The sequence below is a fragment of the Tinamus guttatus genome, unplaced genomic scaffold (genome assembly GCF_059628265.1).
Source record: "Tinamus guttatus ecotype Peru unplaced genomic scaffold, ASM5962826v1 Tinamus_guttatus_pri_ptg000060l, whole genome shotgun sequence".
In the NCBI taxonomy this organism is placed as follows: Eukaryota; Metazoa; Chordata; class Aves; order Tinamiformes; family Tinamidae; genus Tinamus; species Tinamus guttatus.
Window position 1 is genome coordinate 4,446,542 of NW_028288594.1, and position 13,831 is coordinate 4,460,372.

The following is a 13,831-nucleotide window of genomic DNA, read 5'->3' on the forward strand; positions in this document are numbered from 1 at the left end:
GGCAAACTCTACTCCCCGGGCTGGATTCCTGCTGCGGAAAGTTTCTGCGGCTGCATCCAGTTGTACCTGGCCCAGTAACTAGCATCGGGGCAAGTGCAGTGTCCTTGGGCTGGAGTGGCTGTGTAGCTCAGGGTCTTTGGACACAAGTCTGGTCCTTTCTGTATGTGTGAGGGGCTACAATGGATGTTCGTAAAGCGCTGAACAGGGGGAGTCACCAGATCATGTAGGACCCTTGCCCATGGCACGGTGCTAGGCTACCTGTATGCAAAGTTGGGCTGGAGATGAGACCTAAAATTGCTTGAACACTAGTGGTGATTGTGGAGGAAGAAAACCCAAAGCCACTTTAGCCACCTTACAGTGGTAAAATACATATGGAAACTTTCGCCGTAGCCACCCTAGCACTGCTCTCCCTTTTCCCAGCAGCCAGTGCTTGTGCCCACAGCTCCCTAGGTCACCATAACCCCTTCCTACCTCTATGGGCCTTGAGCAGGGGGCAGCTGGCAGCCACCCCAGCGCTGCACTGTACTGTGCTTCCCCTCCCCAGCCCTGGGCCTGGGCCCAGTCCTGCATCTTCACGAGAATGTGTGTTGTGATGCTCTGGCCTTCTACTGCTTCACTTCATCCACCTCAGCCTCTTCCCGCCTGGGCCGTAGAGTGCTTAGAGGTGCTCCTCGAGCATTTGTTGCTGGATCTGCAACACGTGTTTCCCTTTCCAGAAATGTTAATGTTGCAGTGACGTCTGGGATGGCGAAATTCAACGGAAAGTTTTGCATAGTCTGGACAAAAATCCCGTTCTTTCAACCACAGCTTTTCCCCAGCCCTGCTGAAGGAGAGGAGCCCTGTTGTCTAGTAGGGACCTAAGGCAGACTGGGAAGATGGAAGGAGTGAGTGAGAGAGTCCAAAATGCACCCCTTGGCCTCTTGTACATGGATGTGCACCTGCAGGTGCTGGGCTTTCCTCTGGAGTTGCTTGTCCCCTGAGCTCTTCTCCGAGCTCTCTCGTGCAAGAGCATCAAGCAGGCACATGGGCTGTGCTGGGTGCCCAGACGGTGTTGCGGTGGCACTCACTGACTTTGTAAAAGTAGCACCAGAACTAGCCAGGCTGCCGTCACTCAGGGGCCCGGAATAACCCCCACAGGAAGCAGCAGCCATGGGAACCGGCCCACGCTTTGCTCCAGCCATGCAGCCTCACCCCTCGTGCACTTCTGCTTGCCTGACCGCAGGGAAAGCTCCATTCCTGCATCGGCTGCTGCTGCATACTTCATGCGCACAGCTTGTCCCCTCTGTGCCCCCTCTGCAGGGCCCTACGCTGGGGCAGGCAGGGGCTGTGAGAACCCCCACAAGGTGCATTGCCACCCCAGCTTGCCTGGGGACAGCTCAGTCCAGGCAGCTCTGTCCCTGCATCCCACATAGGCCTGCTTTTGGTGGGAGAAGGTGGTGGGAAGGTGATGTTCCCCAATCCCTGCTGAGACTCTGCCTCATCCTTAGTCCCCCTGGGTCTTCATCTCACCTTGTGGCAGCTCCGCCAGGTGTTGGGTTCTTGCGCAAAGGAGCCAAGTGTGACCTGGCTGGGCAGGGAGCCTAAGCAAGGGCTTGGGTAACCTGTGGGTCTAGTGAGAAGGTGCTCACCCCTTGCTGTGCTGAACTGCCCTCTCCCTCACACAGCCCTTGCCTTGTGCCAGGATCCCTGTCCCGTCAGGCCCAGCAGCAGCAGCTGATCTCCTGGGGAGGGCTGGTGGATCAGCATTGCCTGTGGGAGGGAGGTGCAGGTGCTTGCCCCATCACTGCCTGCTCTTGGGGACTGGTTTGCAGGAGCAAGGACAAATATCAGAGGGGAGAAGCAGCATTTCAGCAGGGCATGAAGACAGCAGCTTCCCGCTATCTGTGTTGCACAAGGCAGCCCTGCAGGCCTGTCACCACCTCCAAGTGTACAAGGAAAGGGAGGCTGCTCTTCCTAGGAAGTCACGAGTGGGTTTGACATGGTGTCAGGATGCCCAGACAGCACATAGCTCAAAACAAAACAAAAACCTCTAGTGCCATATTTAGCAGCACAGAAGTGAGTGGCCATGATGTGATAGAGGGACAGTCCACCAGTGTTGACTCAAAGGCTGGTCTGCTGTTGCAGTGCTGCTGCTCTGCCCTTAGGAACTGCTGCTCCCCAAGCAAACCTGTATCAGGGCAGCTCGGATGCGCTCCCTGAGAAGCAGCTAGTGGTGCTTGCTGGCTATCTAAGGGCACATCTGGAGGGGCTGCATGCTCAGCCCTGGTTGCATGGAGGAAGCAGGCCTGAGGGGTTGAGAACCAGCACTAGCAGGACCCAAATCAGTCAGGCTTCCTGAGCTGCATGAGGCAGAGAGCAGGGCAGCCCCATCCCATGGCTGCAGCTTTGAAGGACATTCCCATCACACAGGCACATTTTGCTCTGTTTTCCCAATGTGCCTGGTGTCACCTCTCCTGTGGTGCCACCAGATCCCCTTTTATCTCGGTCTCCCCTCTCTTCCCCTTCACCATGGGAAGGTCCTGTGAGGAAGAATTTAGTGCTTGGGGGGCTGTAAGTTTTTGTATAAGAGTCTGAACGCTTTCTAAAGCAGTGGCTCCCTCTTCTCCCTGTATGGCCAAGTGCCCAGCAGCACTGTCCATCCTCCTCTGAAGGTGCTACCATCCCTCATGTGTGCGGGCTGAGCCAGGGCCTTTAGAGGATGCTGCTGCAAAAATAGTTTGGAGCAGTTTTCCATAATGGCCAGGAAGCCTCCATTTCACACTTCGGTGCAGGAGTTTTGCATTGCAGTAGTGAATGAGTAACCTGAGGGGCAAGAAGGAGGGGAGTAGTCAGGTGGGGATGTGCCCGGGCCATTAGGAGCTCAATGGGGCTGGAGCAGCCCCCGGGGGCATAATGGGCGCGCGGAGCCTGCAGGGCAGCTTGGAGGGCTGTGTGTGTCACTCCTCGCTGATTAAAGCGATGCTTCAGTCTGATGGGGCCAGGCTCGGCCTCTGCCCCGAGGCACGGCTGGGACAGCAGAGGCGGTGGCCCCGGCGCGCTGCCCCGAGCGCCTTCACCTGGGCTCGCCGCGCCGGGACCGCCGCGACCCCGGGCCCAGCGCCGCGGCGGGGGGCTCCGTCCAGGGCGGCCGCCGTCCGGCGCCCCCCGCCGCGCGCCGGGCGTCCGCGCAGCGGCAGCGGGAAAGGCCCGCGCGGCCGGCGAGTCACCCCGGCAGCAGCGGCCGCTGCGCGAACTCCGCGCGAAGTTGCGCGGCTCGCGGCGGCGGCAGCGGCGGGTGCCGGCGGCCGGCGCGCACCGGCGGGCGGGCGCGGGGCGGGGCGGCCCCGGGCCCTTTGTTCGGCGGGAGGCGCCGCGCGCTTTGTCCGCCGCCGGCGGGAGCCGCTCGTCCCGGCGCGACGTGAGTGGGGCCGGTAGCGGTACCGGTACCGGGCGGCGGGGGGGCTGTGGGGCGGGCGGGGGGGCGCGCGTGGCCGGCTGGGGTCGGGAGCAGCGGGCCCGGGGAAGGCGGCGGGCGGGGGTGCTGCGGGCCCCGGAAAAGCCCGGGGCGGCGGGGCTGGAATAGGTGGCTCGGGGGCTCCCGGCAGGCAGGGGTCGGTGGGGCCGAGGCTGATGGCGGGGGAATCTCTGGGAAGGCAGCGGGCGGGGTGCGGGGGCCCTGGTCAGGGCTAGGGGAGGGGGCTCCGGCCGGGGTTGGTGGGGCTGGGGTCCCCAGGCAGACCAAGATAGAGGGATCTGGGTCCACCGGGGCTGGGGTTGTAGGTGTAGGGCCCAGCTGGGCCATGCGGCGTGGGTCCTGATTCACGGCGTGGCCGGGTGCCAGTGGGTGGCTCAGCCCCATTCCTTGGAGGTGATCTCTGTTAGCTGACCCCGGGGACTGTGTCCACAGCAGGGAGGAACGCAGTGCCCCTAGCCCGCAGCTGCGCCACGTGTCACCCCTACTGTCTGTGTGTGCTTGCCAGCCCCAGGGGCTGCCCTGCTCTCTTGTCTCCCTCATCTCATCTGCTGCTCCAACCTTGTGCCACGGTACCGGTGCGTTGTGCTGCTGCCAGGCTGGAGGTAGACACAAAGCACCCTGGATTTGGTGGAGGCCTGGGAGGGAGAGCCTGGCACCAGGGACTGATGGGGCAGAACCTGCCCTAGGGCTGAGACATCAGTGTGTTAAAAAGAGCTTGACAACAAAAGAGGCTGGTAGCCCGGGGGCTGGGTTTGGTGCCCTGGTGCCAGCCTGTGCAGCAGCATTTTGTCCCCCCAGCCTTCTCCTGCAGCTCAGCAGGCTCTGTGTGAACACCAGGTCCTCACTGGAAGCTGCATCCCATGTGGATGCTCATGCTAGGAGGAGCTTTACTCTTTAGGTGAGGTTTGCTGAGGAGGCACCTTGAGCTAAGCCCAAAAGATCCTCTTAATCGGCAACGAGGCTGCAGTGGAGGAGCTGGAGCAGAACAATAGCGGCATGAGTGAGGCCAGAGAAATCACGGGCAGAGATGTGCCCTGGCCGGAGGTGCAGGGACAGGACTGGCCTGAGGACAGGCGAGGCCGGGAGGAGGCTGGGGCTCCGTGGCAGTGCGTGGCACATGCTCTGTGATGCTCTCGTGCCTGGCACTTCCCTCTCCCTCTGGGCAGCCCCGCCACCTGCTCCCCTTGCATCAGCTCACACGTCATAAGCCACCAAAACCGGGGGTGGTGATGGGGAGTCTCCTCTTGCATATTCTTCGCTATTTAGGCAGACGTTCTCGTGCTTTGCTTGTAATTTCCTCCCTGACTTTGGTGTCAGCTGCTTCTCTTGCACTTTGTGCAATCGGTCCCTTGGCTGCCCCACGCTGCCCCTCGCCATTGCTCTGTTCCTCACGCTGTGCTTCCTCGGTAAGTTTGATGCCGAATGCGGGCTTGCTGTAGGGTTGAGGTGTGGCCTGAGCTAAGGAGCCCCTCTTGAGAGCAGCCTCTTAAAGGGCTGCCTGGCTGGAGCCAGGCTGAGGCTTGTGTGCAGGAGATGCGGGGAAGGCATGCAGTGAGTGCCCGCTGTAACAGCAGGGCATTTGAGGAGGGGCGTTGGGTGCTCATAGTGATTTTGAGGGATGGAGATCAGCTGGAGGCTGCTGGCACAGTGAGGCATGGCACAGAGCTTTGGGGATGTGGGCTCCGGGGGCAGCAGGCTCGGGGGAGCTGAGGGGCTGGGCGCGGTGCTGGGCGAGAGGCGGGTAGGTGCTGTGGGGTCATCTTGACTCAAGGGGTGTGTGCTGTCCTGGGGGAGCAGAAGCCATGGCCCGTGGCAGGATGTGGGTGCTGGTCAGGGAGCTGCCCAGGACCAGGTGGCAGACGGGTGCTGTCGCACCCTGGCTGCACCGGGAAGGAAGAGGAAGAGCAGGCCGTTCCCTCACCCTCCCTGGCGGGCTCCACGGGAGGCTCCCTTGTTTACCGAGCCTGCGTCTGACTCTTCCCCCAGATGTATTCAGGATGGGACAGGAGGTAGCTGGCCCAGCTTTTTGCCTACTGCCCCGTCCCTGCTGCCTTGGCCCCGTCACCCACCTGGCTGGCGTCCGCCACAAGCCTGGAACACAGTGTGAAAGGGAAGTGTGCGGAGGAGGTGCTTGGCATGGGGTAGCCAGTGAGCCGGATCTTATGGGGAGCAGGGAGAGGGGCCAGTCTAGGCTCTTTGTTTCTGCCTGGAGCTGAGATTCCTTCTGGCTTTCTTGGAGCTGCTGTGGTTTTGGAGAGAGGGATCCCAACTCAAGCTTGTGTTTGTGAGCTTGGTGGGTAAGCTGCTGGGAGAACAAGAGATGGAGGTGCAGGTCTGCGGTGGAGGCTGGTGGTTTGGGGACCAGGTACAGTGTATTTGGGTTTGCTCTGTGGCTTATTGGCTGCCCATCCCCGCAGGATTTGAGCCAACTGTTTGGCCAGGATGAGCTGGAGTTTCCTCACACGGCTCCTGGAGGAGATCAACAACCACTCAACCTTCGTGGGCAAGATCTGGCTCACAGTCCTCATTGTTTTCCGAATCGTGCTGACGGCCGTCGGAGGGGAGTCCATCTACTACGATGAGCAGAGCAAGTTTGTGTGCAACACGCAGCAGCCCGGATGCGAAAACGTGTGCTATGACGCCTTCGCCCCGCTCTCCCACGTCCGCTTCTGGATCTTCCAGATCATCATGGTGGCTATGCCGTCAGTGCTATACCTGGGCTTCGCCATGCACCGTATCGCCCGGATGCCAGAGAACGGGCGACGCCGCGCTTCGGCGGGCCGGCGGGCACGCATGCCGGTCGTGCGCCGGGGAGCCGGGCGCGAGTATGAAGAGGCAGAGGATGATAATGAAGAAGACCCCATGATCTTTGAAGAGATTGAGGTGGAGAAGGAGAAAAGCCCAGAGGGTGGGGAAAAACACGACGGCCGACGCCGCATCAAGCAGGACGGGCTGATGCGTGCCTATGTGCTGCACTTGCTGTGCCGCTCGCTGCTGGAGATGGCCTTCCTCTTCGGGCAGTACCTACTGTACCGCTTTGAGGTAAGCCCATCCTACGTGTGCAGCCGCAGCCCCTGCCCACACACCGTCGACTGCTTTGTCTCCCGCCCCACCGAGAAGACTATTTTCCTGCTCATCATGTACGCAGTCAGCGGGCTCTGCCTCTTCCTCAACCTCTGCGAGCTCGTGCACCTTGGCGTGGGCCGCATTCGGGATGCACTGAGCCAGGCAGATGATCTCCCACACCTTAATGACACCAGCCCTGGGCTGCAGTATGCCAAGAAAGCTCCCAGCGCGCCCCCCACCTACCACTCGCTGAAGAAGGAGCCCCTGAAAGCCCCGCTGCCCAATGGCAAGCTGGTCTACGGGGAGAACTTGGCCAGCTCCACAACGGAGCGCTTCGCCCTGGCTGGTGCTCCCCCGGAGCATGAGCTGGACAGGCTGCGCAAGCACCTCCGCTTGGCCCAGGAGCACCTGGAGATGGCCTTCCACCTCAATCCGCCGCTGGACACTGCCAGCCCGTCCCGCAGCAGCAGCCCGGAGGCCAACGGCATGGCTGCTGAGCAGAACCGCCTCAACTTTGCCCACGAGAAGGGAGGCACCGTCTGCGAGAAAACCACAGGTGAGCTAGGGATGCAGCGGGGAAGGGATGCTGGTCGGGTCAGTCCCAGCTTCCCTGGGCCACTCTGAGGAGCTGGACTTCACCTGTCTGTAAGAAACAGGGGGCGGGTGTCCCCTGTGACGGGCAGATGGGCTCTGCGCGGCTCCTCATGCGGGCAGGGCGAGGGGTCGCCCGGGGCGGTGGGGCAGGGATGGGCACTAACGTGCGTTCTGCTCCCTGCAGGGCTGTGAGTGTCATGTGGCGCCTCTGGGACTGTGGAGACGTCACCTGGAGTGGCTGCTCCTGCCATCACTGGAAAGACAGCCAGCCATGAGAGGGCAGCTGAGGATGAAGGTTTCTCTCCTGTGGGGCTGGCTGGGGGTGTACCTTGCCCTGATGGGCAGGGATTGGGAAGGGGTCGTGGGGAACATTCCGTCACTCTTCTTAATTTTTAAAGAAAGGGAATATCTTATTTTTGTACATTTTTATAAATGCATCAGCGTGTGCCCTGGCATTTCTACACTGTGCTCCTGATTCCTGCTCTAGGCCTGTGCCTTCCCTCTCTGTCTGCCCTGTTAGCCCCTCTATCTTCCTTCTTCACCCAGTTCCAGCAGCAGCTTCCACCTGTGTCCCTCTGCGCCGCACTGGACTTGTCCTCGCCAGCAGCCGCACTGGCCAGGAGGGTGCTTCTCACGTGCGGGTGCCAGCAGGGATGCTGGTGTTGCCAGTGTTTCCCCCGTGCCGTGAGGCAACTGCCCTGGAGCTGTGGTGACGCGGGGTCCAGCTGGCTGGGCCAAGCCCAGCAGAGCTGGGCATTAAGACTGAAGTCAGGGATGGGCAGGGGCAAAGGCCTGGGCCTATGTCACCCTGTGCACAGGAGGGCCTGGGAGCGGCGTTCCTGCTGGAAGCAGGAGCCTGCGGGCAGGCAGCTGCTTTCGGGGGGCTGTGGGGCAGTGCTGTGGGATGCCTTCCCCTCACACGTCGGTACGAGCCGCTGGGACTATCCCGTGTGGAAATGTGTGTGCAGAGGAGGGGGACCGGCCTTCCTGACTGCCCCGTTTGCCCTGCAGCAGCTTCGGCTGGTGTTTGGAGCAAAGCCATTCCCGCTGCTCCGTGTCCCGCTGCGGGAGGGGGCAGTGTCCCTAGCAGAGGCCAGCAGGGAGGCAGCTGGGCATTTTTGATCATCTCAGCCAGGGCCGCGTGGTGATTTTGTAGCTTTGTTTTGTACTCAAATGATTGTGACTGTTTTTTGGTTTTGTTTTTTTTTTTTAATATTTTCAGTAAAGCCTGAAGATGTTTTGTACTGAGCTGCTGTATCTGATCCTTGGGGAGGAAGGGGTGGGAAGGGAGTCCTGCGCAGATGGGCTGGGAGTGCGCGAGGGCGGGCACCGTGCCTCAGAGGAAGCACGGGCTGCTCCTCAGGCTACTCCTCGGGACGTCCCGTTTTGGTTTTGGCGTGGGATGACTCAGTTGTTCCTGCAGCGGGGAGGTGGCTTCTGCCGGGCAGCCCGCAGCGGGCCAGCCAAGCCGCGGCCGCCTTGCTCAGGGTCAGGGCGCCGGAAAGCGCCGGAAAGCGCGAGCCGCATTCCTCGGCATCGTGGCGCCCGGGGCCCTGCCAGGGGGGCTCCCCACTCCTTCGGATCCAGCAGTCCCCTGCTCTTCCCTACCCCGGGGCCGGATCAGAGGCAGTGAGGCCCTGTGCCACATGGAGCCCTGTCTTTGGGCCAGGCGGAGGGCTCCTGGGCTGTCAGCACGGCCCCTGTGGAGGGGTTGATGGCAGAGGAAAGTGTGGGAGCAGCAGGCGGAGCCACGGGGCAGATGTGCTCACAGGGCACTTCCTCCTCCCTCCATGGAGGGCCGAGTGTGTCCGCTGCGAGGGCAGGAGGAGAGGGGGCAGAGCCGGCCTCTGTGGGGAGCTGGGGCACGCGGGCAGCTTGTCCTCTCTGCGGCTCTGCACGGCCGCTGCTCGCAGCCCGGTCGCAGTGCCCCTGCGCTGGTGGGAGGCCAAGCGCGCGCAACGGGCTGTGTGCAGCTTTAGGGCCGGGCGGCCCGACGCCGGCAGCCCCGGCCTCCTGCAGCCTGCGGCACTGCCAAGCCCGGGTGGTCCTTCGGGACCCTGCGCTGGGGCCAGGCCCGTATCCAGCCAGACCACGCTCTGCTACTGCCGGCCAAGCAGCTGTCGCTTGCCATTGAGGCAACGCCGGCCAGTCCTCCTTTCCCAAAAGTCTTGGGAATTTGCATGCCGCTGCCTAACCACTCGCGGCCCATGTGGCTGCCTCTGGTTGAAGTGGCATTTTGAGATTTTTTTTTTTTTGTAAAGAAAACAGGTTTATTTCACTCATCCCGTTAATCTTTCAAACAGGTTCTGCCACTCGCAGAGAACTTACTTGCAGCGCCCCGCATACCACGGGCCCCGCGACCAGTGCGAGATCCCGGCTCCGCCTGCCCCTGCACATCCCATCCTGTGTCTCCAGCCTTGCACCTGGCTGGCTGGCTGTGAGCTGGCCCAGCCTGCCCCAGCACAACCTGTCCCATGTCCCTGCTCCCACATTCCCAGCCCTGTATCTGCCCTGCCGCCAGCCAGTCCTGCTTGCCTCTGGCTAGAAGCACGTGGGGCAGTTTGCATTTCCAAAACCTGCAGGGATCAAGTAGCCTTAGGCAAGCAGACCACTGATGGGAGCACCCAGCTGCTCTCCAGCCCTGGGTTCCCAATCGGGGCCTCCAGGGAGACAGGACACAACTTCGTGGGATTTCTCCAGAGGCACTTGCCCCTCCTGTCCTGGGACCAGGCTTGGGAGGGCTTCACTTCCCCCTGCCATCAGTGAGTTGCTGTGAGGTGCTGCAGGTGCCAGCACAAACTGTGCCCTTGGCAAAGCAGCCTTGAGACCTTTGGGCTTAGTGCTAACAAGCAGGAGCGGCACCTGCTTGTGCATTCCCAGTCTTATTTGGGGAGACGCGATGCGGGGGCAGGAGTGGCCTGGAAGAAATGTGGGATGAGCTGGACAGAGATGCCCCCAGCCAAAGGCAGGTTTGCATCCCTGTCTGGTCCCTATCCCTAAGCTGGGGACAGTGCTGCAGCGTGTGGTAGGAATCCCTTGGCAAGTGACTCCCCCATCGCCCTGGAGAGGATCGTTACCTGCCCAGGGGCTCAGGCCATCACCCAGGGAGGCAGCGCAGGGCAGGGCTGCGGGTGCTGTGGGGCAGGCTGTGGCTGGAACACACTGCGGCGGCAGGGCGTAAGCTGGGTGCTAAACGCAGGTGCAGTCCTGGGCCAGGATGTTGGGCACAGTCTCGTACTTGAAGGAGTAGCCGCCGTCGGAGGTGGTGCGGACGCGCAGCGAGCGCATGGTGCCTGGCAGGGCAGCGCAGCACAGCTGCACCCCCAGCCGGTGGCTCAGGCCGTGGCCTTCGGAGCAGCTGCCATGGCAGTAGTGGAAAACGAAGCTGCTGGGGTGCACGATCCAGTTGTCCCAGCCCAGCTCCTCGAAGGAGATGTTGAGGGAGGCCCGGCGGCAATTGGTGTGAGCAGCCACGTCCGCTGATGGGCGCTGCAGCTGCGCCAGGGCGGCTGGCGACCAGGGCACAGCCGAGCGGCGAGTCCGCTCGCTGCCCTTGGCCTGGGTGGTGGCCACCAGGAAGGGCATCTTCTCGCTGTCAGCCAGGCAGGGGCAGCCGGGGCAGCGCACCAGCAGCACGAAGAGCGGCTGCGAGACATGGGGCAGCAAGGTGGGGTCGAAGTGAAACACTGTCCAGTGGTCGGGCGCCTGCACCGCCGTGGCCAGCATGGGCACGCGGCCCTGCGGCGACAGCGTCAGCACGTCCGGCGCTGAGTGGTTGCGGGCGGCTGCGGGGCCGGTGTAAAACCAGAGCTGGGCCGAGGTCACAGTGCGGCTGAGGGTGTGGGGTGATGGCTGGAAGAGGTAGGTGAAGATCCCTTCTTCCTCCAGCAGCTTGTCCGCTTGCGTGGGCTCGCAGGGCACATCTGCAAGGAGAAAGAGGCACCTGCAGCAGCTGGGGCAAGTCCTGTGACCGCAGCGCATGCCCGAGCACACAGGGCAAGGAGGTGTCCGGAAGCGGGGCAGGAGGCGCAGGGTTCCCGGGGGCACGCGGGGGTGCCCGCTGCGCGCGTGACTGCAGCCGGGCGCGGGGGAGCTGACATCTAGCGCCGCGCGGCAGCTACTGCATGGGCAGAGGAGGTGCCCGCGCTGCCGCTCCCGACCCCGGGAAGGGCTCATGCCTGGCCGGGCAGTGCTGGGTCCTGCTGCGCTCCAAGCCGCGCAGGCACCGCTGGCCCTTGCAGGGTACTTGGCTCCTTGCAGCCTCCCATGCAGTGCAGAGAGGGGGTCTCACTGTGCCCAGAGTGGGCTGCCACCCCCATGGGGAGGCTCTTCTGCCTCCTGCTCCTGGCCAGACAGCAGGACCTGCCCCAGCCCGGGGGAGCAGTCAAGGCTGGACAGCAAACAGTGAGCAGCTCCCCCGGGCTGGGGTGGGCTGAGCCGTGGCAGGAGACCAGTCCCATCCCTCTGTACCCCATGTCTCTTACCCTCTCCCTGTCCCCTAGCATCCTGCTGTCCCCCTAGCTTCCTTCCCTGCCTGCTCCTCAACCCTCCCCATCTCGTTGCATCCCACCTGGCTTAGCCACTCCCCAGGCTTTCTGCACCTCTCCTGCCTCTTACACCTCTCACCTGCCCTCTGCCCCTCTCCCTGCTGGGGTCCTGGGGTCCTCTTCTGCCTCATGGCTCTCCACCACATCTCCGCCATCCCTATGTTCCAGCCTGGCTTTCCTGCCTGTTCTCTTTCTGTCCCACACCCAGTCCTGCTACATCCCTGGTGCCCTGACCCGACATCCCAGCTGCACCTTTCTGCCCTCTCCATCCCCACGGGGCTCCTCACCTGTGGAAGGGAAAAGGATCACCTGGGAGGTGTCCTCCAGCTCTTCGTGTGGGAGGACTTCTGGAGTCTGCAGGACGTCTCTCCGATGCACCCTCCTCCCTTCCATCTGGGGCCCCCCTTGGGGTGCAGGGGGGCTCAGATGCTCCAGCACCCGTGCCCGGACCTTGGCCAGGACGAGCTGCCGGTCGGCGCCAGCGCCGGTGCAGCCGGCCAGGGCATCGGAGGGCAGCAGGGCCGGCAGCAGGTGCAGGAGGAGCAGCATGGCCGTGGGGCGCACGCTGGGCCGGCTGCTCGGGGGGCTCTGCCGTGGGCGCTTGCCTGCGAGCCCAGCCCTTCTGCCCACGGCGCTCCGCCTGGGCCACGGTGGCATTGAGACGTATCTGACACTGACGCAAACGTCTGCTCGCTGTGAATATTATCTCTGGGCAGCAAAAGCGCTGAGACGTCTGGAATGCGAGGACTGCAAGGACAGTGTGGTCTGGGGGGGGAAGGTGCCCGGGGAGGGGGGCGATGCTGCCGGGGGCAGCGGGTGCATGTGCCGGGGGAGGCTGGGCCACGGGCAGGGTGCTGCCCTGATGCCCTAGCGTGAATGGAGGGGCAGCCTGGGGGGAGCGTGGCAGCTGCCAGTGCAGGGTAACCCCACGTTGGAGCAGAATGGGGCAGCTATGGGTTTGGGGCTTCTGGGGAGACAGGGAGATGTGGCTGTTCCCAGTGGTGACACCTGGGCAGACACCTGGTGTGTTCCAGAGCCCTGCAAGGCCCTGGATGAGGAAGGACATAGAGGGTGGCAGGCTGGACATCCTGATGCTGGAGATGTCTGGGACATCTGGAGGCCACAGTGGAGCAGAGATGTGTGGAGGGAGCCTGGGGGAGCATGGCCTGGGGCGAGGGGAGCTGTGGCGTCTCCAGGGCAGCCCTGTGGTGGGCAGGAGATAGCTGGCAAGGTCCTGCCATGCAGACGGGAGGGATGGCAAGAGGGTCCCGGACAGCCTGGGGCAGGCAGTGGCCAGGGAAGGGCTGGGCCAGCCCAGGGTGGAGGTGTAGGAGGAGGAGGTGAGGCAGGACCTGGAGACCCTGCATGGCACCGGAGGACGAAGCTCATGGTGCCTTTGGGCTGCCCGGCTGCAGACCTGCTCCTAGGGGCTGGAGCTGCTGGTGGGAGGTGGCTGCAAATGGACTCAGCGCATCCTGCCCTGGGTCTTCCTGCGCTGCCTGCAGGGAATGCCAGGGGTCCTGCGTGTCTGCAGCCTCTGTGCCAGCCCACCCTGCAGCAGCCCTGTGTCCTATGCGGTGCATCCCACGTGGAATGTCCCATCCCACTGCAGCCTGGCGTCCAGTGCAGTGCAGCCCACAGGGCATGTCCCATCCCACAGCAGCCTGTCCCACACGGTGGGTCCCATGCGCCCTGCCCCATCCCATTGCAGCTTGGCACCCCGTGCAGGGGATCCCATGTGGCACATCCCTCCCACGCTGTGCGTCCCAGGCAGCATGTCCTGTGTGGCAGCAAGTCCATTGCTGTCTGGCCTGGGTCCCACATAGCGGTTCCTCCTGCCACAGGGTGACCCCACACCATGGCACCACCGAGTCTGCTGCACGTCCTGGAGTCCTGGAGGTCAAGGACTGCCTCAGGCTCCGGGTGGCCGCTCTCCTGCTGGGGCGCTATACATAGGCCAGCCCTTCCTGGGCAAGGCACTGAATGGAGCAGGCTCAGTCTTATCAGCCCCCAGTGTCATCAGAGGGTATTTTTGGGGACAGCAGCTGCAGGCGTTTGTAACGTTTGGTCCCTGCATGTTGACGTCCAGGAGCGGAGCTGGGGGAGGCAGCAGGAGCAGGGTGCCAGCGCTGGGAGACGCCGGGAGGAGGCAAAGGAGTGAGGTGCGTGT

The 13,831-nt window shown here is 63.0% G+C and overlaps 2 protein-coding genes across 3 annotated transcripts; one reads left to right on the forward strand and one right to left on the reverse strand.

Moving 5' to 3' along the window:
- The first annotated feature begins 3,291 nt into the window (after positions 1–3,291).
- Positions 3,292–7,641, forward strand: LOC104568428 (gap junction gamma-1 protein). Of its 2 annotated transcripts, none has more exons than XM_088519497.1 (3): positions 3,292–3,397; positions 5,872–7,076; positions 7,299–7,641. In XM_088519497.1, the coding sequence occupies exons 2-3, from the start codon at positions 5,897–5,899 to the stop codon at positions 7,304–7,306; spliced, it is 1,188 nt and encodes a 395-aa protein (XP_088375623.1). In that variant the 5' UTR covers positions 3,292–3,397; positions 5,872–5,896; the 3' UTR covers positions 7,307–7,641. The 2 variants fall into 2 exon arrangements, with proteins under 2 accessions (XP_088375623.1, XP_088375624.1); XM_088519498.1 differs by having other exon boundaries at positions 3,325–3,422.
- Positions 7,642–10,303: 2,662 nt separating this feature from the next.
- INHA (inhibin subunit alpha) lies at positions 10,304–12,318 on the reverse strand. Its single transcript, XM_088519499.1, has 2 exons — positions 11,949–12,318; positions 10,304–11,037 (listed from the first exon to the last, which is right to left on the reverse strand). Exons 1-2 carry the CDS (start codon positions 12,316–12,318, stop codon positions 10,304–10,306), a joined length of 1,104 nt encoding a protein of 367 aa, XP_088375625.1.
- Between the last annotated feature and the right edge of the window lie 1,513 nt (positions 12,319–13,831).

Coding starts and splice junctions, on each gene's coding strand:
- INHA (XM_088519499.1), bottom strand. CDS start 12,318: ATGCCACCGTGGCCCAGGCGGAGCGCCGTGGGCAGAAGGGCTGGGCTC. Junction 11,038..11,948: donor GATCCTTTTCCCTTCCACAG/GTGAGGAGCCCC, acceptor TTCTCCTTGCAG/ATGTGCCCTGCGAGCCCACG.
- LOC104568428 (XM_088519497.1), top strand. CDS start 5,897: ATGAGCTGGAGTTTCCTCACACGGCTCCTGGAGGAGATCAACAACCAC.